The sequence below is a fragment of the Xyrauchen texanus genome, chromosome 48, assembly GCF_025860055.1.
Source record: "Xyrauchen texanus isolate HMW12.3.18 chromosome 48, RBS_HiC_50CHRs, whole genome shotgun sequence".
Classification (NCBI taxonomy): Eukaryota; Metazoa; Chordata; class Actinopteri; order Cypriniformes; family Catostomidae; genus Xyrauchen; species Xyrauchen texanus.
The window spans coordinates 21,303,752-21,325,158 of NC_068323.1; the positions used below are offsets into that span (position 1 = coordinate 21,303,752).

The 21,407-nt window shown below is 37.8% G+C and overlaps 1 protein-coding gene across 2 annotated transcripts in view; it reads right to left on the minus strand.

Moving 5' to 3' along the window:
* The window catches only part of LOC127639362 (metabotropic glutamate receptor 7-like), a 281,396-nt gene that overhangs the window by 40,472 nt on the left and 219,517 nt on the right, over positions 1-21,407 (minus strand). For both annotated transcript variants that reach the window (XM_052121319.1, XM_052121320.1), the window contains exon 8: positions 4,946-5,881. In XM_052121319.1, coding sequence (XP_051977279.1) covers positions 4,946-5,881 — 936 coding nt within the window. The remainder of the gene's footprint in view (positions 1-4,945; positions 5,882-21,407) is intronic.

Sequence of the window (21,407 nt, forward strand, 5' to 3'; positions counted from 1 at the left end):
ATCAAATCTCTTTGTTTGTTTGTTTGTTTGTTTCCAGGAAGAATGAAATTCAAATGGTGGCTCAGCGGTTAAGGCTCTGGGATACTGACCAAAAGGTTGGGGGTTCAAGCTCCAGCACTGCCAAGATACCACTGTTGGGCCCTTGAGCAAGGCCCTTAACCCTATTTGCTCCAGGGGTGCTGTTTCATGTCTGACCCCAGCTTAGCTGGGATATGTGAAAACAACTGCATTTCATTCCCTCTGTACCAGTACTCTGCACAAAGACAATAAAGTTGAAACTTAAGAATGAAAGTCAAATGTTTTTGGACAACATAAGGGCTGGGTCCATCCACATACAGTATTTCTATGCACATTTTGGGATATCACATAAAAATACTGGATGGAATCACCATCCAAATAAAGAAGCCATTGCTTTATTAGTCTGCTCACAATCTATCACATTGCTGTTTCAGTGTGCTAACACGGCAACCTCCACCACCCCACCACCACCAGTTGAGCCCTGTCCCGCACGGGGGTAGGCTCCTCACCCCTGCCTCCTATCTCCGGCAGGACATGACGGTTCCGGGTACAACTTCCTCGGACCGCCGGACGGGGCCTACGCCAAAGAGAGAGACATTACTTTCCGTTTTACATTTATCAAATAAATGGCATCTTAAACTTCACTCAAGCCAGCGTGTCTTCCCGATAGAATTACATTTATCGTAGCATTTAGCCAGCACACTCTAAACCCTAAGTCATTAATTGCATTTAATAATACAGCCACAAAGGCCTCAACTTCCACTTGAATTTCTATTTTGTGCCAATTTCCCCATACATTTGTTGTCTTAAAAACATGGAATAGAAACGCTGCTTTTTTCGCAAATGATATTACAATTTTATGCATACATTACATTCATAACTTGGATGTAAACATTGCTTATAAAAGCAATGATTGTAAATGAAATTTTCTTTTTTGCGTTTACTATACCTTCAATCTTTAAAATGAACAATAAATAATAAAAATAAATAATAATAAAAAAACAACAACGTAAAAGCAGATGCAATTCTGTTGGCACTATAAAGCTGTAACCTAAAAATATATACACATAAAACGAAAAATAGAATGTGTGGATTTCTCTTCTTGGTGCATTCTGAGCCGTACACACATCCGTCTTGTCATTCTTAAGATGAAGATGAAGCAAGATGGGAACATTTCTAAGTGCCTTATTTTCGCAACTATAGGAAACACACTGTACGTGAATGTGGCTGAGAGGTGCCATTATTTTCATTGAGGTGAGATCTAGGACGTCTTGATACACAAAAACTCTCTTTGCTTTGTACCAGCAACTCACACACACACATACACCGCTTACCTACACATCTACACAAGTATACACACACTTCACAGTGCCTGCATCTCTGCTACAGTGAAAGAGCTTCATTTGTATTCCACATGACTCTAGCCAGGTAAGTAATGACAAGCAGCAAAGGCCAGCATGTCACATTTGCTCTCAGCTGGGACGCCTGGCTGACGTCAGGTTTTCACACGGCTGTAGGCTCTGCCGCAGATGAGGCTGCTTCCCTCTAATGAGCCTGCTTTTTGCCTCTCAGGATTGTGCATCATTGCCAGCGTCCCCTGGCCCCTGGCAGGGTTGAGGTAATAGTCATGGGAATCCAGAGCTATTTGTCTTCAGCGGCATAATGCGTACACATACTGTCGCATGATTTCCAAGTTTCATTTGCATTTGAAAAGCTGAATCCTCACGTGGGGTTAAGAGAAAGGATAGTTGTGAATAAAAGAAAGATAAAAAGAATGATGCAATGATATTTGAATGGTTTATTGCGACAAGAAATTGATACAACTATAAAACGCAACAGCATAGGGGAGGATATACTCTAGTCATGTATATGTTATTTGAGCACCAGTGACAGTAGTCGGTTTTCCATTCAAGCAACAAAATTAATTTTAGCAAAACCAATATACGAATAAAGCAGCGTTTCCATCCCATGTGTTTAAGAGAACAAAATAGTCACTTCTGGGGAAATTGGAGTAAAATGGAAATTAAAGTGGAAGTTGAAACCACCGTGGCACTTTTATTAAATATAATAAACGACTTGCGATTTAGAGTGTGCACACAAAACACTCAACTCAAACTTCATATTTGCTAATGTTCAGTGGCATATTCCTTAAGTCTGTTGGCAGTTCTGGAAGGTAATATTAGCCAATTATTTTGATGATAGACTTTGGCATTACAGAATAACCAGAGAAAGATTTGAGTTGCTATTTAGGCAAAGTTACATTCCTTTATGATGCACGCCAATTTTCCTACATAAGTTGTATATGCATCGTATATTGTCGATGTGTTTCCATCATAGTTTATAAATCCAAAATATGTATAAAAATATGTTGATGGAAACCCAGCTAATGTGATTAGTTAAATTCTATTTTATTGGTTGGTATCAGTTGGCAGGTATAAAATGACTGACTTATATTAAGTAAAAAAAATTAAGTTTAATTTATAATCTAAAATATTACATTATTTAAAAATAACTACTGTAAGAAGCTCGAGAGTGTACAAAGCTTCGTGGTAGTGAGATGTCACTGTTAAGCTTTATTTCTGTTTCTGTAGTAACAGCGACCTCTCTGATTGGTGGATCTCATTTCAGAATTATGGGTAGTGTAGTTCTTCACCAGTAATTTGTCTGTTTGATACATTTGTTTGAAATAAAGTTGAAATCACACACACTTGTAACTTCAGAATCATATACCATTGTTTAAAAAGCCTCAGAGTTCATGGTAGATCTGACTTAAAAGGTTTAAATGTTATTTTTATACAATATACAATTTTTCCTTCTGGATCCTGACTATTGCTCTCTATAGCATATTTACCAAGGCAAAATCCAACAGACTTGACACTCTCTGAGTTTTTCAAAACATAATTAAAAGGTTTAAATGAATGGGAATGTTTTGGTGTCAGAGCCAATCATCATATCCAACATCGGTACATGCTCAAATCAGCTCGCTCTATTATTTAGGTAATTGCTTTTCAGTACCGCTTCTGAGGAGAGAAAAGGAAAGCCATCCGTCTCGGATGCAGATAATGAGCAAATGTCCTTATGCTAATGAAAAGTCTTTTAAAAGATTGTTGTGGGACATTGATTCTGATTCTTAACTGTGCTATTAATACCTATTTGCCCTTATTCCCCCAGAGAAGGGAACTCTCTCTCCATGCTGAAAAATATTTTTTCATTTCTTCAGGAAGGGATGAAAAATGGATGATCTTTGAGGTACAAAAGCAGGAGTCTAGATTGCCTGCAGCTTGCAAACAGGTATTACAAAATAGAGCCATTACAGCAACATCAGCCTGCAAATGGATTTGAAATTGAGTGGAAAACCATACGTTGCCGGGTTAGACTCTTAGCTGCCTTCAAGGGAATTATAAAGAGTAACAAAATCACGCCCATAAAAGGCCAAAAGTAAATGAAGGAAAGGGTGAAACCAATATGCTTTTAACTGCAAAGACTTAAAACACACAAATTAGGTTAAAAAAAAATGGTAACGGGTAGAGGATCTATATTAATGCTGGTCCAAGAGAAGTTTTTTCTTGATATGAAAGATTCAATCCCACTGCAGAATCCAATTCCTACTGAATCTCAAAGCAATTCCATTGACTGAATCGGGAATTCTACTTGATTACTGACAGTAAATCTTATTGTACAATATAGCTTGATGATTTATGTTGCAAAACTGGGTTAATTGAGTATGGTCCAGGTTACTTGAATATGGATAGCAGCAACTCTGATAGCAACACATTGTTTTTCTTAGTTGTGAAGGTTACAAGCTTAACATATTGATGTAATGGCTTAATGTTGAGTTTGAATTCAGATTAATAAAAAGTCTTGAGGCCAAGTCATGGTCCCTGTAGACTTGGATTTGACTCAAACTTGCCCAGTTGCAATTAACCACTTACCTTAAGAAAAACTGTAGCTACAATCATAAGTGTACAGTCACTAAGGGTTTCTTGGTCTTGACTAATGTGGACTCGAACACATTATGTATCTATTAACCATGATTGGCCAATTAATGTCTTTTAAAAACTCTTTATTTTTAATCAGACTACCTAGCAATGCAGCAACTAGAAATTCCAAAAAACATTACAACTGTAGAATCAGATTCTCATATTCAATATATTATTTTTTTTAGAAAGTATTATATTACTGTAACAGTCACATGCCTGTTAGCTTTAGCCTGTTTTTTGTCAAGGATGCATTATACATCCCTAACTCAGTGGGGCGATGGTACTAAAAAACAATATACTGTATAAAGAAGTACTGCAGAATGAGTGATGGTAATCTGTAAATAATGTAGCAGACTCAATAAATATTTCTCTGCATCCAAATATGTATCCTTACTTACTATATAGTGTGCCATAAGCAGTATATTACTGATGTAGGGTGTCTGAATCCTCAGAATTCATAAAACACTACAGCACAATTCTAAAGTCTGCATTCACTGGACACTTTCCTATCCCATAGCCCCAGGGATCTGAGAAGATGTCAGAATTTTTATAAAATGCTGGAGAACTGTAAGTCATGTATATACCTAGAAGGTTGTTAATTCATTCTACTCACCAGCATAACTGAAGTATTTACCTTTTTTATGGGCGATAAGTACATTCTTCATAAAATGCAGTACATACTCTTAGTATGCAAATCTGGATGCAGCTCTAGTTTCAATCCATCTATATTTGTGGTTAGCTGGTCTCCAAGCCTGGCAGAGCTAGTAAGCTGGCCTATTTTTGTTGGTTTTAGAGAGGTTTTGGGCTCTTGGTTGACTGACGAAACCAGCTAAACACCAACTTGGCCTGACTGGGAGACTAGCTCAACCAAATTAAACCAACTTTTTCCAAAAGGATTGTTCAAAATGGAAAAATATATATTTTTACCCCCTGTATATATATATTACCTTTTCAGCTGATTGTGCCGTCCCAAAGAAAATAGGAATAAAGGCGAGCCACACGATGCATGTTGTATACATGGTGAAGCCGATGGGTTTAGCTTCGTTGAAGTTTTCCGGAACTCCTCGAGTCTTGATGGCGTATACCGTACATGTTACCATCAGCAAGATGCTGTATCCTAGAGAGCAAATAATTTGTAGGTCTGTAATGTCACACTTGAGAACCCCTCTGGCCTTGTCAGGGTTAATGGTCTTCTGCTCATCATAATCGATTATGGTGTTCGGAGGATCCACCCCGAACCATATGAGAACACCTAACAGCTGGAAAGAGATGAGGCTTGATGTTATAGCTAACTGAGACGTCGGACTGATCAGTTTAGGTGGAGTAACAGACGTCTTCCCTTCCTCGAAGATCCGGTAAATGCGATTTGTCTTGGTTAGCAGGGCGGAGTAGCTAATACACATTCCCAACCCTAGGAAGATCCGTCTAAAAGAGCAAACTGCCACATCAGGTGTAGCAATCATCACAAAAGTGATGATGTAACAAAGGAATATCCCAGTTAAAAGAACGTAGCTAAGCTCTCTGCCAGATGCTCGGACGATTGGTGTATCGTTGTAACGTATGAATGTTGCCATGACAAAGATGGTGGCGATGATTCCGAGCATGGCCAGGAATACCGGAATGATGGCCCAGGGAGAATGCCACTCCAACTTGATGATCGGAATGGGTTGGCAGGCCGTCCGGTTGGGGTTCGGCCGCATGTTGTAGGAGCACAGCTTGCAGGAAGTCTCGTCGTACTGGTACTGGTAGCCATCACAGGGTTCGCAGTGCCAGCAGCAAGGCATGCCTTTCACCATCTTCTTGCGCTGACCCGTCTTACAGGGTAGGCTGCAAACTGAGATAGGTAATTCCGTTTCACCATTAGGCCACTGCATGTCTTCAATCTGGAAAGAAAAGTGTAAAGGTGAGCATTTGTGAACTTCATTTGGGATATATGTTAAAGCATAGGTGAATCGAGAACATATATCCAAATTTGGGAATCGTAAATAGTTTTATGATTTTGGTTCTGATTCCGTTTTCACTTAATGGGCTTTATTTATTAAACACAAGCACAACTAATTGCTCTGCAAATTGTTCATAAATCCAATCATACATAAATTGTTACATTCCATTCAATAGAACAACTTACATATGAATGTTTAACCAATAAAGCCCAATAGTCCAGTTAGTTAACAATTATTTCATCACATACAAAATAAATAGGATACTACAATAAATAAATGTCAGTTTTTCTAATTTGTTGAATTGCCCTTATCAATTTTAGAAACAGTTCTTGAACATTAGGCCTATTATTTACACATATAAATACTACATACTATTCATTATATTTCAGGGGTGATGTTAGACATTTTTAAAGGAGGGGGCCACAGAGAAAATGTAATTTGCAAAGAAGAGCCAACTTAATAGCACATAGCACATGCATTATTATTCTATACTCTTGTAATGTAAACTCTCGACCTAATAAACAAGGAACATAAAAGAAACAAATTAATAATACTTGCAATATATAATATATATATATATATATATATATATACACACACAAACTCATCAGTCAATCATTGTTTTGAGGAATGAAGGTTCTACAATGCTTGAAATTGCCCCCAAAAAACTGAAGATTTCATACAAAGGTGTACACTACAGTCTAGTGACAGTAGGACAACTGGCTCTAACAAGGACAGATAGAGATGTGGAAGGACAGATGTACAACTAAACAAGAGAATAAGTACATCAGAGTCTCTAGTTTGTGAAATAGACACATCACATGTCCTCAGCTGACAGCTTCATTGAATTCTACCCGCTCAACACCAGTTTCATGTACAACAGTAAAGAGACGACTCAGGGGTGCAGGTCTTATGGGAAGAATTGCAAAGAAAAAGCCACGTTAGAGTGGGCAAAGAAACATAGACATTGGACAACAGATAATTGGAAAAGAGTGTTATACTCTGATATTGGCTCCTGGTGTGAGATCATCTGCAGATGTGATGTTGCCCTAATGTTCACACTTCACGCTAGAGACAAGAGTATGCATATTGTTTATTTTATTTTATTTTTTTCTGACCAAATATTCTCCAGGACAGGAGCACTGAAAGGGCCACCCCTAGCTTCACCACTGTTATATTAACTTATTTTGAATGTGTTGCGTTTAAATGAAAATGTAATATACAGTCTAGTAAGACATAAAAGAGAAAGAAACGATTTGAACATCAACTGCAATAAGATATAACAACTTACATGGCTATGCAAGTTTACAAGCTTAAATTTAAAGGCTGCTAATTGAATTCATGAAAATAAATGTCATATTATACAACTATGCATTACTTTACGGAGAGCTTACAACTCACTACCTAAGTCTTGCCTCAAGAGCTGGCGGTTTATTACTATTAAGTTATTTTGACCTTTACGTCGCAACTTAAGAAAAACCATAGCTGGTGCAACCTGACCAGTTCTAAGTTCTCAACTCTATTAAAATGTCAAAATAAATGTTTTTCAGAGCAACAAAACATGTCCAAATTCAGTTTTGTTAACAAACACAAAAAATACAAATACAGCATTTTAAAATGCTTATTACTTTCAGTTCCCTGCCTTACCTCCTTTAACATGCACTTTGAATTTCATGCATTTCAATGAAACATTGTTGATTGCAGCGTGATTACCAATGATTTCTTTTAGCCCTTTGTGGCAACAATCACCATGGAGACAGGGCACATTTTAATGAGACCATGCAACAGGAGGGCGGTAAGAGAAATGCCACTTTTTGCAAGACATAAATAAATCACATAACATAATAAAAGAGCACTAAATAGGATTGTGATTAACTGTGAAATGATTACAGGTTTTGATTCAGTGGGAAATGAATCAGCATCCATTTTCAAAAAAAGGCCAGCATGAAAATACAGTATTACATTTGTTTTAATGTACAGATGTACAGAAATGCCAAAGGTACACACTACTGATGTTTGAATTTGAATCTATTTATGTTTTTTTTAAGCAGTAATTCACCCATTTATAAACATTCTGTCATAATTTACTTAATCCACATGCCTCTTATGTTTTATTAAAGCATTGCATGAGAAATCACTCAGATAAATCCACTTTCTTGGAAAATAAAGGCCAAAAAACACTTAACACCCCAAACCCCATTATCGATGGCTTCAACAAAGGCCAGCCAGAGGCAATTAGTGCCAGAGAAATATTCTATTACACCTGACTATTATTGGGTCATGTTTGCTTTCGGGGCCTCAGAGCATTCTGAGACCTGGAGATGCCGTAATGAAAGGCACATCAACCCAGATGACGCAGATCGGCTGATTGGACCTTAACAAAAGCCGAAAGACAGCACAGTTAATTAAGAGACTGAAGCCCATCTGGGGGTATGGGTGGAAAGGTAAAAGAAAGAATAAGACATTTCTCTTCTTCATGTTCTAGGAGTCTGCACTTTTGTGTTTCCGTCTTATCTCCACTTTTGCTGTCGTTTGTCTCGCAACAACACACAAAGGGGTTTCATAAACTATGGGCACTTCTGACTCTGTGGAAAATATCATAACCTCCCATAAAACACACGTTTCACACTCTCATTAGTTTATTTGATATGTCTATTAATAATGTCCAAAATAGTGTTTTTCTGAACCAACAAATGTAATTTCTCACCACATCTTAAATTATCTCGCTTCGTAATATCCTGTTGTGAAAATTACATTTTCATTTTGGGCTAAATAGCTATCTACCTTATTTTCCTAAGACTAATTTAACAGCTCAGTGATTCTTGAGATAAGGGACAAAACATGTCTTACATACAAAAATCAAGGAATTCATAATAATAAAAAATACTGAACAATTTCAATATAAAGGATATGTATTTACTCAGGGCATTTATACTTATATTTTCCATAAAAACATTTTTTTTTTTTTAAATAAAAAAAACTGTCCATCAAAGTTGTCCTCACTTTGTGTCAACTCATATTTTTTTCATAATCCTGATTAAATCTGATAATTTCATAGTCAGCTATAACTCTGAGAACCCCTTTCACACCTCCAGCTCATGGTGGATACAACAGTAGGACACACACACACACACACACACATATATATATATTACTATTAATATTATTATTATTATTGTGTGTGTGTGTGCTACACTATTTGAGATAGATTGAGGAATACTAAAGAGGTGTGGGCACAACTCCAAAAAATGGATGAGGTACAGGGTGTGGAATGAGGTCCGTCCTGGATCTCTAAGAAAATTTTTCAATTTTGTCAATGTCAGAATTTAAAGAAAAGTAGGAAAACAAAATATTGAATGTATTTTATTACTTAACTTCTTTATTGAACATCATGCTGATCCACCTCGAAAGATGGCGGTATAGCATCTAACACCACTGTCACACCGGTACTTAAAGTACACGAAGAAGAGCAATGCTAACACTATCTAGAGGACTATTGAATGCCCCTTTAACATTGACAAGATTACACACATCAGCATTAATTTTCTTAACCCCTCTGTAAGAATGTGCAGATGTGGCCTAGCATTTCCATCATCTCCGATACACAAACTAAGCATTATATCATCAGCGCTGACTACGTGTTGTCAAACTGAAGCATGATACATCTAAAGATGAAAATGCATCCACGTCCTCATGAGACTGTATTGCCAGAAGCAACCGTCAGAGCAGAATCAATTATTAACCCAGAACACCAAATATCTATCTGATAGAACAGAGACAGCAGTGCTGCTTTACATTATTGAAGCCCCTTCGCTTGTATGATTTCACACTTGTGAAAAAGACCTGAGTACTACTCCCTGGGCCCAGTCATCTACATTACGATACCACACTTCCTACCCAGCTAGCACAACTGCATTGTAAAAAACCAACAGAATCACTTGACAAGTTCTCTGTTGATGTATTCTTATGTATTATTTTATTTAAATGTTTTGGCCATAAACATGCATTCTATAAAAGCATTTTCAATGTATAGACTACCTTACAAAAAAAATCCATATTCTGGCAAACTTGCCACAAATTTGACACTCATAGAGTATGCTATTCAATGCAAATGTTTGCAGCTCTTCACCGGTAGTGGTGAATCTGCAGCAAACCTTTGGTGACGATGAAGAGCTTGCTGTAAAGCTCATTTGCATGTGAACATATATAAATGGGAAATTTGAGGCGAGATTGCGGCAACTCTAGATTTTTGCGAGGGACATTATTTTAAAGCGTCTCCAAAATGTTCCACTACCATTGCAGCTTGGTCTGGTTTTGTTTCCTGTAGTTAAATCACCTTAAATAGTTGTTTAGAAGGTACTTAAAAAAACCTACAAGGAGCTCAAACCTGCATAGGTTAAGATTTGTTTGCAGTTTTTCTCAAAGTTAAAGGTTGGCACTTATTTTTGTTACATTATTGTTTTTGTATTTTATTTTAGGTATTGTTTCTGGAACCTTTTTAAAAAGTTGAATGATATGCATTGTAACGTAATTGCAAAGTGCAGCATTGTGAAATGTTGCAACAGATGCTTTATGTTTGATGGGCAGTGCTGAAAAACCATCCAGCTTGCAAGCTAGCAGGGGGAGGTGTTTACTATGCACAAAAAGGCTTTGCATTATCATTACAGCTCTTTTCCAGTTAAAAAAACACTTTCAGCAAATAAAAGCAGAACTAGGAATATATTAAAACCCTAAACACCAGTTTGAAGCATTTCCAAAAGGAAGTTTCCAACTTCCTCTGACAACCAGTAATTTAGTTTTCAGCTAGCTTGAGTTCTTTTCTCTAGGCCTTCTTTCTTGTTCAAGAAAAGGGCCAAAACAAAGTTGAAAGTGAACCAGCCAAGTCGCAACACTTGATTTGCCCAGCTGCAGTTCTATTTAAAGTGCAATCTCTACCTCTGGGCGAATCAAATCTAGTATCAACGGCTATCAGTGCTTGCAGACGAGCAACCACTGGGGGGTTTGTGGCTAGTAAGTAGACATGAGGAAGGCCATTTAGGGTCATTTTGAAAATGCAGGCCTAGAGATTGAGAAACTCAAATTAAGTACAGCAGTGCTGACACTCGTACAACAGAAGTCAATCACTTGTCCCTCAGCCACAGATTGCCTCTGCTTTTTCGGTGTGTGGACACCACAGACTTCCAGATTTTACAGATTAGCTGTCTCACAGTTGACATTTTCAATGCAAACGTGCTTGCTGATGAAAAACTGCCGATGCAGTGTTTTCTATTGAGTGGGGCCAGGCATCAATCTGGCGCTGAATGATACTTTGTTCATATCTGAACCAATTTAGTTTGAGCGTTTGTTGACTACTGTAGCATTTGAGGTAGTTTAAAGTAAGTACAAACATATTGAGTCAGGTCAATAGTTAAGAATGGTGGCATCATAGACAAAGGCACAAGATAACTAAAGTTGTCTTGACCCAGAAGTTTTTGCAGTGGTATAGAAATTGTTTTCAATAATTTATAATGTTCATTGGTTTTGCCACCAACTACTGGAATGTTGGTGTTGTGAAAACCCCCAGTCGTGACGTTATTTAGTGATAAGATATCTAGGTTAAATATCATCAACAAAAAAACCTCATATGGACCCATTTTGGCATTATGAAGGTTACCATTAATCTCTTAATTGCAGTAGTTTCAACACGTCATGAACACAACATGTCTTATTCTCAAAATTCGATACAATTTGCCGGCAGCAATTAATACTGTGCTATTACACCTATGCGTTTTTATTCGAAATAGACATTTGTGTAAATTTACTAGCAATGATGGCAGCAAATGAAGATCAAATTATGGATAAAAATGTTGACCTGACAATAAGATGTACAGTATTGTTGAGTGAAATTTTAAAGATGAAATTCAGGTCTCTGTACAGTATCTCTCCACTACTATGATCCAGTCTCAGTTACGTATGCCAAATCAGGCTAGTGTGCTGCATCCTCCATGACCTAGAACTCAGAACTGGCTTGCAAGTTGGGGAATTGTGCTTTACGAAGTGCACTCAGAGCTATTTCTGTTGGGTATGCTTGTGCTATTATGTGATATGCGAAATTATTTAAGTAAATCAGATGTGAATACAACGCAGACAGCATGTGCAAATAAACAATGCTATCAGAAGGCACAATTAGTTCTTAGTGAATTCCCCCCACTGTAGTTCATCTACAGGGAAATATTTAAACTCAAAGTCTTGGCAATAGCCCCCCCAACCCCAAGACCACTGCTCTCTTTTAAAACTCATGGTTTTTCATGCTCCACTGGATGTGCTCATTTCATGCCCCAGTGTTCTGGGAGTACAGGGGCACAACAGAGAATGGGTACAGAGTGCATTCAGTGATGCAGACAGGGGTGAACATCCATGGGCCCTTATTATTCCCAGAGCCTCCTTCTCTTATCGGAGGAAGCCAGGCCTTTAGGTTCCCCTGCCTGCATTTAAACTGTGTGTCAAACACAATTGTCAATAAATCATGCTGTCGGGTAGGCCAGCGTCATAGGTAAGTGACAACTTAAATAGTCTGAGGGTAAAAAGGAGGTCCAAGTGCTTGCACGACAGAGTGCGCCCCATAGAGACTGACAAAACAAATAGGTAAATTATAATAATAAATACATATTTGAATGGCATGAAATAATGCCAAAGAACTCATTGCTGAACTGAAACAAATTGATGTAACCTTGATTAAACTTTGTCAAAATTGGAAATATCCTGAATTATGCTGTACCCTTTCACACAACAATATTGTCATTGGCCACACATTGAGAAATAAAAAATGTTCACAAGTTTTGTATTACTTTATCTAGGCTATGCTTAATAGATGGTGTTTTAAAGCAATAAGCCACTTATATTGATTTTACCATGGATAAGGGGTGTTCAAAGTAAAATCACAGTAACACGTGGTGTCGAGAGGCTTATTGGTTTTGAACAATGGTGGCAACATCAAAATGATAAAATACACCAATGTTCAATAATGAAAAAAAATATATATATTCTGCCAAGTAATACAGGTCATTTGTAAACTGTAGGCTGATTATGGCTGCCAATAAACAAAGCCACATTAAAACTCAATGTGTGTCATAGATGTGCTTTTTTCAGCATTTAGCAAGGGTTTTGAATACATTCGACGTAAAAAAGCACATTACCACATATACTCTCAGGAATCCTTGACTCTGATTGGTCAATTGTGCCATTCTTCAGTCAAACATGTAATGGGTTACATATTTTTTTTTAAGGGAAGTGATATTTACGTAAGTGACATCTTTTAAGGGATAACAAGGGACTACATAAGCTCCGCATCTGGGTCCTTTTATTTTGAGTTAATGACCGACTGACTAGATTATCCTGCTTATCACAAAGGTATTACCAATATAAATGGACATGTTGAAAATGCGCTTATATGTGAGAAGATAGAGACTACATAGTCTCCAGAAACAGCTGAATTCAACCTCTGGTTACCGTCAGAGATCTGTTGGTGCTTCTTTTTGTGAAAATGACTGAGATTGCTGATTATCCTGCTTATTACAAGAATACTTGCCAAATAAATACATATATGGACACTACACATTTATTTGAGTTGAGGTAGTTACTATTTGAGAAGAGACCACAGAGTCTCCAGAAACAGCTGAATTCAACCACCGGTTTAATCAGCGTTCTATTGGTGTTTACTTTGGAATAATGCGTTGGCAGCCGGTCAGTGAGCCCATTTACATGCACACCAATATGCAGATTATTCCCAAAAATTAGCTAATTTAAAAAATTTGACAAAGCAAGAAATTCGCGTTTTCACGACATTTGATATAATAGTGTTAGTCTCTGCTTTTGAAACCGTAAAGAGGTATGTGCACAACTTGTCCGCACATTGGATAAGCCAGTAATAATGGTGGTTACGGTGTTTAAATGCAATGCAAAATCACCAAAATGGGCAAAAATCTACCTGTGTCGATCACATTATTAAGCCGTTATTGACCTTACACCGATAAATTACCGTTTAATGCACTTACATGAACACACATGTTGACAGTGTAAGAACGTGCATGTAAACGTGCTAATTTTTGCAAAATAAACCCAATTGGGGTCCTAATTATTTTGTGATAATTACAGCACATTATCACTTACCAAATAGTAGCATTCATTATAATAATTTGTATATAATCAAATCAATTTCACACAAATAATACCGCATTGTCACTGTAAAGAAATCAAGTACAAAGTCAAGGCTTACAAATTTTTGATCAAAACAAAACATTTCTACACTTACATTTATTGTGTGTAGCATATCTACACAATAGAGGTTTCAGAGTGCTCTGCAATGTGCCTAGCAGTCACGCTAGTTGCTTAGAAACCAAGAATTAAAGCTCACTCTCTTGCTTGCTTTATCTTGGCCCCACTTATCCACAGCATGCATAAATGTGTCCACTGCGGCACATCTGTGGTCAAGGTTTTCAACTTTGACTTCGTAAGATTCTGACAACTTTAGATTAATGTCATTCATCTTGGTGCATATGGGCCGCATAAACATGCTGTAAACTAGAAGCAAGCAGTAGTGGAAATATTAGACATGGTTATTTTTTTCCTGTTCTTTTTTCCCCCCATCACATCTGGGGGTAAGAGGCATTACTAATTAGCTTGATATCTCCTCCCCACCCAAAGCAATTTTCCAAACCAGCCTTCATGGTGCAGTTTATAATTTGAACTTTGGGGGCCACCACATTATGTCCTATTGCTCGTAATTAAACACAGTGTGGAAATCCTAATGAGATCAACGACCATGTTGCTATGGATACTGGGTGAGATCTATCTCCTTAGCTTGCGGTGTGGTTTCTTCAATTCTTCATCACTTCAGATCACATCCTCCTCTTCAACACATTCAGCATGGAGAGAGCGCTAAATGCAGATTCGTTCGAGGCGACTGGGTTTCTTCACAACTCATTCACTCGGAGTGTAGGAAGTGCTCAAGTGTTGTCGACAATGCTTATTAAGTTAGCTTGTTAGGTGTGGAGATACTTGATGTCTGAGTTGCATACAATTCAAAAATAAATGATAAATGCCTTGAATTTATGAAGTTGAATTGAGCTTCCAAACAGGATTCAGAACTGAAATTAAAATTTAAGGAAGTAGAATTCAAATGAAATTAAATTCATAAGTGTTGAAAATATGTCTGCTAACAATGCTCAACATTGTATATACTGTTGTGACATATTCCCTGTTGTCTTTTGTTTGTGTACTTTTATTTTGAAATTCCTGTTAAGTTCCTGTTACCTAGACTTGTGATGTCCTGTTTTCCCTCCATGTTCATGTGTCTGGTTTTCATTGGTTCATTGTTTTATTACTTTGATTCAGTTCTAGTTTGTCATTGGTTTTAGTTAATTGTCTTGTTATCTTGTTTTAGAGTTCTGTTTGTTCATTGGCCTTTGTTTCCCATGGCTTGTGTATTTAAACCATTATGTTTGCCTTTGTGGGTTGTCAGGTATTGTAGGTTACGCCTTGTTGTTTAGCCAAAGTTTAGTCTAGTCAGTGTTCATATAACCTTGTTGTCTGGCTTAAGTTTATTCTAGCCACTGTACATGTAACCTCGTGGTTTTGTTTTGCCTTAGTCTTAGTAGCAGTCGAGTCTAGTTTTGTCATGTTTAGTTAGGTCCTATGTTTCTTTTATAGTTAGGGATACTGGTTTCCACATTTGAGAATAAACTGCACTTGGGTTCATCTAAACTTCATCATCATCGTCTCTGCCTGTTTGTCACAGGGTTTTGTAATATCACAGGGGATTGTAATTGGTCTACTTCTTTGTCTTAATAAAGATAATTTCCTCAATGCGCACAATGAAATAATATTTTCACACTTTTTTTCATGATTTGGGAAAATTACACATTGCTTGAAAATGAAGCCCAACAAAAAAAAATCTGCTCACAAGGGATATTCACCTTGATGTTTTTCTTTGTATTCTTTAAAAGTTACTTGTCTCATATTTCATTTCAAGCATGCTCGTCACTGACACCTTAGACTTGGTTACAAAGCACAATAACATACTTAAGATATAGGATTATCTAAGCCTCACATTTTTCTATATTTATTTTTTTATAATAATATTATAATAATTGTAATTGTTTTAATTGTTAATTTAATTATTAATAATTGCAATTGTTATTTTTTCAATAAGTTTGAAATGTAATTTGGTTTCTGTTTTCTCGTGTTTCAATAAATTAGTTTCATTTTTAAAGCAAAATTGACTGGTAGAAGTGATGTGCATGCAAAAATCCACAGCCTAACCAATGCAGATTCAATTACTGTTAATACTAGCCATGATTTGTGTGTCACTTGATCAGTATGATTAATAATACTTACATTCTCCATAATTTAACTGAGCCTACATCTAAATCCTGAACATTTTCCATGCTTATAAAAAGAGTGTCATTCTCATAGAAATATGCCTGAAATTCAACAAGGATGCAGTTAATGCACAAAAGAGGTATATCCATATTTATATTCTTAAATATTATATATACTTCTATACTTGTAATAAATGTGCTGTCTTTGTTTATATAGCTGGTACTTGAGGGGATAGACTATGTAATAGGAATCAGACAATGCAATATCTGGAGAAGAACCTCCAAAATAAATTGACCCAATCCATTAGCTCTTTGTGCGCCAAACATTTGCCAAACACACTTGGGCCTAGACTTAGCGCAGGCTCGCACAAAAATAACATAACTTCATGTCCATGTCCTGAACACACTGTGGGAGGTGAGTATTGTTTGCTTAAAACCTGATAGAGCATGAACCTTAAAAACCTCACATGTTTGGGAGAGAATTAAACTTGCCTTAAGTGCCACAAAGTGGATATTTAACCTAAGATCCTTTACCTTGATGAGCCATGTAATATCATTTTGCTAAAATGTTGTCACAGTCACGTAATTTCTTTTCTATCATACCATGATGGCAGCATTAGTAGTCGGCTTAAATAAATATAGAAAGTTGTATTTAATTACACTTGTAAATATCTTTGCATTATGATATTCCAATAATTGACTGAAGTCTAGTGATGCCCCCTGGCATGAGCTATTTTTTTTAGTTATTAGACAACATTAACTATAAGGTGGCAATGGAAGAAAACAAAAACAAAAGTGAAATGCAAAGGAATTATATGTGACTCACAGGCCAATAAAGTGCAGCGATAATTTCTCAAGTGACAGAAAACGTACTAGCACTGTCACTGAGACAGTCATAATTAGCTCATCGGCCATAGGCTCTATTCACCCAGACCAATCAAGGTTTGAAACTCCAGGGAAGTGTATAATTATACCCTGTTGGTATTAGGGAAAGTATCTAATGATAAACTAATTATAATTGAAGAATGGGTGACCGGTTTTGTTTTCAAACAATGCTCCTTTATATGTCACACTTGATGTTCAATTTGTGTAAATGCCTTCCATTAATTGTGTGAGAACCGAATGAGGTCCACCGAGGCTACCTTGTTTTCATTGTGGATTACTGGCCTGTTTTCAATCTATTGTAACAAAGGCTGAAACAATAACAGAGACACCCAGACCAAAGGTAAACCTAAAATCGACACACTATTCTGAAGTACACAAGCAGCTCAATGAGGTTTACGTATTTTAGGAGTTCTCAGAATGTAACAATTTGCAGGGTTCCCTTGACAGGCTTATATGCAAATAGTTAGGTTGCACAAATTGTTGAAAAACTACTATAAAATCTTAAAATAAAACATGATATTAACAGAAGGTTGAGCGACCATATTAAAAAGGTCAACATCTCTGGAAGCATCTCTCTGACTTATAACAAACCATTTCATCTGACTCATCAAGGCAAAGGTAATGACTGGAACATTGTATAGTATGGCCAAGATCGACAATTGGTTGAATAAGGTCTAGACAAAATTAGATATAAAAAAGGGTTTCCAAGAAAAGTATTAACAAAACTATTCTCATGTGTGGCTTATTTCTGCACTGACTGACTCATCTGTGACTAAAGATCTAGAACTAAAGTGATATTTTCAAACCTTTAAGACTAAAGTGTGTCTGTTTGGATATCGAAGCACCAAAAATGCCAATTTGCAGGCAGAAATTTAAAAAACAGACTGCAAAAGTCATTTAATTTCAGATATGTCTAATATTAAGTCTTCAGACAATTAATTGCTCAGAGAAATCTATGTCAGAGTCTTATGTTTAAAACGAAAAGGTATATGCCTTAGGATCACATGAGGAATTTTGCCTATTGCTACACAATATTGTAAGCAAGTTGGCGATACTATCATGAGTGCAAAGCGCAAGTGATCAATGAAGATAGTCTATTCATAAAAGTTGGTAGCTACTGTAAATGAGCTGTTTACAGTGCATTCGAAGACAACAGAAGTATAGACCATTTGTGACCATCCTACATTATTTTGAGCAGTAACTGTATCCTCCTTTAATGTCAGGTATACCTCTATGACACGCTCTTCATAACTTTGTGGAAAAGTTGTGCTCATCGGGACTAATTGGATGTATGCTCTGTTAAAGTAGAGTCTCAAGAGCTTAATTTTCGTACACGTTTAGGCACAATATCATGCATTATGGGCGTGCGCTGTGTCTTATCCAATTTTTGTGAGAGTACTAAATTTAAGTGCAATTGTTATGCCTGCCCAACACACAGCTGTGAGTGGATGGAAGTGTTTGTGCTCTCTGTGTGAGTATGCATGCAAACGGTGAGTATATTTGCAAAAATATATGGGAGGTCTATGTAAATGAAGTGGCACAAAGCCTAATTTGGTACTTTTGTGAAACATACAGGTGAAACTCGAAAAATTTGAATATTGTGCAAAAGTTCATTAATTTCAATAATTCAACTTAAAAGGTGAAACTAATATATTATATAGACTCATTACAAGCAAAGTAAGATATTTCAAGCCTTTATTTGATATAATTTTTATGATTATGGCTTACAGCTTATGAAAACCCCAAATTCAGAATCACAGAAAATTAGAATATTACATGAAATCAATAAAAAAAAAAAAAGGATTTTAAATACAGAAATGACAGCCCTCTGAAAAGTATAATCATGCATATGTACTCAGTACTTGGTTTGGGCCCCTTTTGCATTAATTACTGCCTCAATGCGGCGTGGCATGGATGCTATCAGCCTGTGGCACTGCTGAGGTGTTATGGAAGACCAAGATGCTTCAATAGCGGCCTTCAGCTCTTCTGCATTGTTTGGTCTCATGTCTCTCATCTTTCTCTTCTCTTAGATTCTCTATAGGGTTCAGGTCAGGCGAGTTTGCTGGCCAATCAAGCACAGTAATACCATGGTCATTGAACCAGGTTTTGGTACTTTTGGCAGTGTGGGCAGGTGCCAAGTCCTGCTGGAAAATGAAGTCAGCATCTCCATAAAGCTTGTCTGCTGAAGGAAGCATGAAGTGCTCTAAAATGTCCGGTAGGCGGCTGCGTTGACTCTGGACTTAATAAAGCACAGTGGACCAACACCAGCCGATGACATGGCTCCCCAAACCAACACAGACTGTGGAAACTTCACACTGGACTTCAAGCATCTTGGATTGTGTGCCTCTCCATTCTTCCTCCAGACTCTGGGACCTTGGTTTCCAAATGAGATGCAAAATTCGCTCTCATCAGAAAAGAGGACTTTGGACCACTGAGCAACAGACCAGTTCTTTTTTCTTTAGCCCAGGTAAGACATTTGACAATTGAAGCCCATGTCCAGGACCTGTCTGTGTGTGGTGGCTCTTGATGCAGTAACTCCAGCCTCAGTCCACTCCTTGTGAAGCTCCCCCACACATTTGAATGGCCTTTTCCTGACAATCCTCTCCAGGCTACGGTCATCCCTGCTGCTTGTGCACTTTTTTCTTCCACACTTTTCCCTTCCACTTAACTTTCTATTAATGTGCTTTGAGAACATCCAACTTCTTTTGCAATTACCTTTTGAGGCTTTCCCTCCTTGTGGAGGGTGTCAATGATGGTTTTCTGCACAACTGTCAGGTCAGCAGTCTTCCCCAGGATTGTGAATTCAACTGAACCAGACTGAGAGACCATTTAAAGGCTCAGGAACCCTTTGCAGGTGTTTAGCTGATTAGAGTGTGACACTTTGAGCCTACAATACTGAACCTTTTCACAATATTCTAATTTTCTGAGATTCTGAATTTGGGGTTTTCATAAGCTGTAAGTCATAATCATCAAAATTATATCAAATAAAGGCTTGAAATATCTTACTTTGCTTGTAATGAGTCTATATAATATATTAGTTTCACCTTTTAAGTTGAATTACTGAAATTAATGAACTTTTGCACGATATTCTAATTTTTCGAGTTTCACCTGTAAGTGATTGCGCTTAAGATGTCTGAGGACCACATTTATTCTCATTGCAGTGACTGACATTAAAAAAAGATCACAGTTACTGCACAAAATAACATAAGAAACAAATGGTCTATATTTCTATTGTTTACTAGCTACCAATGTCTTATGAATGGGCTTTCTTCATTTAAATAGCTTGTTCTTTAAGATTCCGCTAAGCCAAAAAGCCAAGTCTTTGCGTGAATGGCATTTTGCATAGCATTGTGCTAAATACATGATGGTCTTAAAATAGGCCCTAAATTCTTATGTATCTACTGACAACACAACAGATAGTATTAACTGTCATTGTCAGAGACATAATCCTATATTCTACTGTATTTCCAACAGAGTTTGGACATGCACTTTCATAGCACCTGCTGGTAGAATCGTCTAGGTTATGGATGTAACCTCCGTTCCCTGATGGGCCCATAGGGAGCCACTAGAGTGACTTGTTTCCCGTTCTCCCTGACCTTCCACAGCACCTGGGGCTCACTGGGGGAAATGCGTACTTGCACAACCCCGCGGGCCAGCTGTGTGCCAGCGCGTCTGCCCCGAGGGGAGCCTCAGTTCGGGCGTACCAGAGCGAGCAGTGGGAGGTCTTTCGGGAGGCGAACAGGTCTACCTGGGCATTGCCGAACCGGAGGAGACGACGGGCGAATTGTGACATGTGACGGGAGCGTACGCTGCCTTGGTGATTTATGTACACTACCGTGGTGGTGCTGTCTGATCGGTTCAAGAGTGTTTGCCGTGAATTAGCGGGAGAAACCTCCGCAGGGCAAAAAGTACAGCCAGCAACTCTAGGCAGTTGATGTACCAGCGCAGCGGGGATAGGCAGTCTGGCTGTGAGGCGAGCCGTTGTTGCCTCGAGCCCAGACGGAAGTCAAATCGTCGATCCCCAAATCGTCTCCATCGCCAGCCGGGTCGTCCTCAATACCGTGGGAAGAAGGAGCGATGCAGGGGGCGGCTGGAGTGGCGTTCCTTCTGAGGAAGAAAAGCCGCGACCGCAACGTTGCCATGGTCATGTTCTCGCAGTGAGAACATGAGCCATCCACAAACGCTGCCTCAGTGTGATCGCTACCCAGACACACGAGACAGTG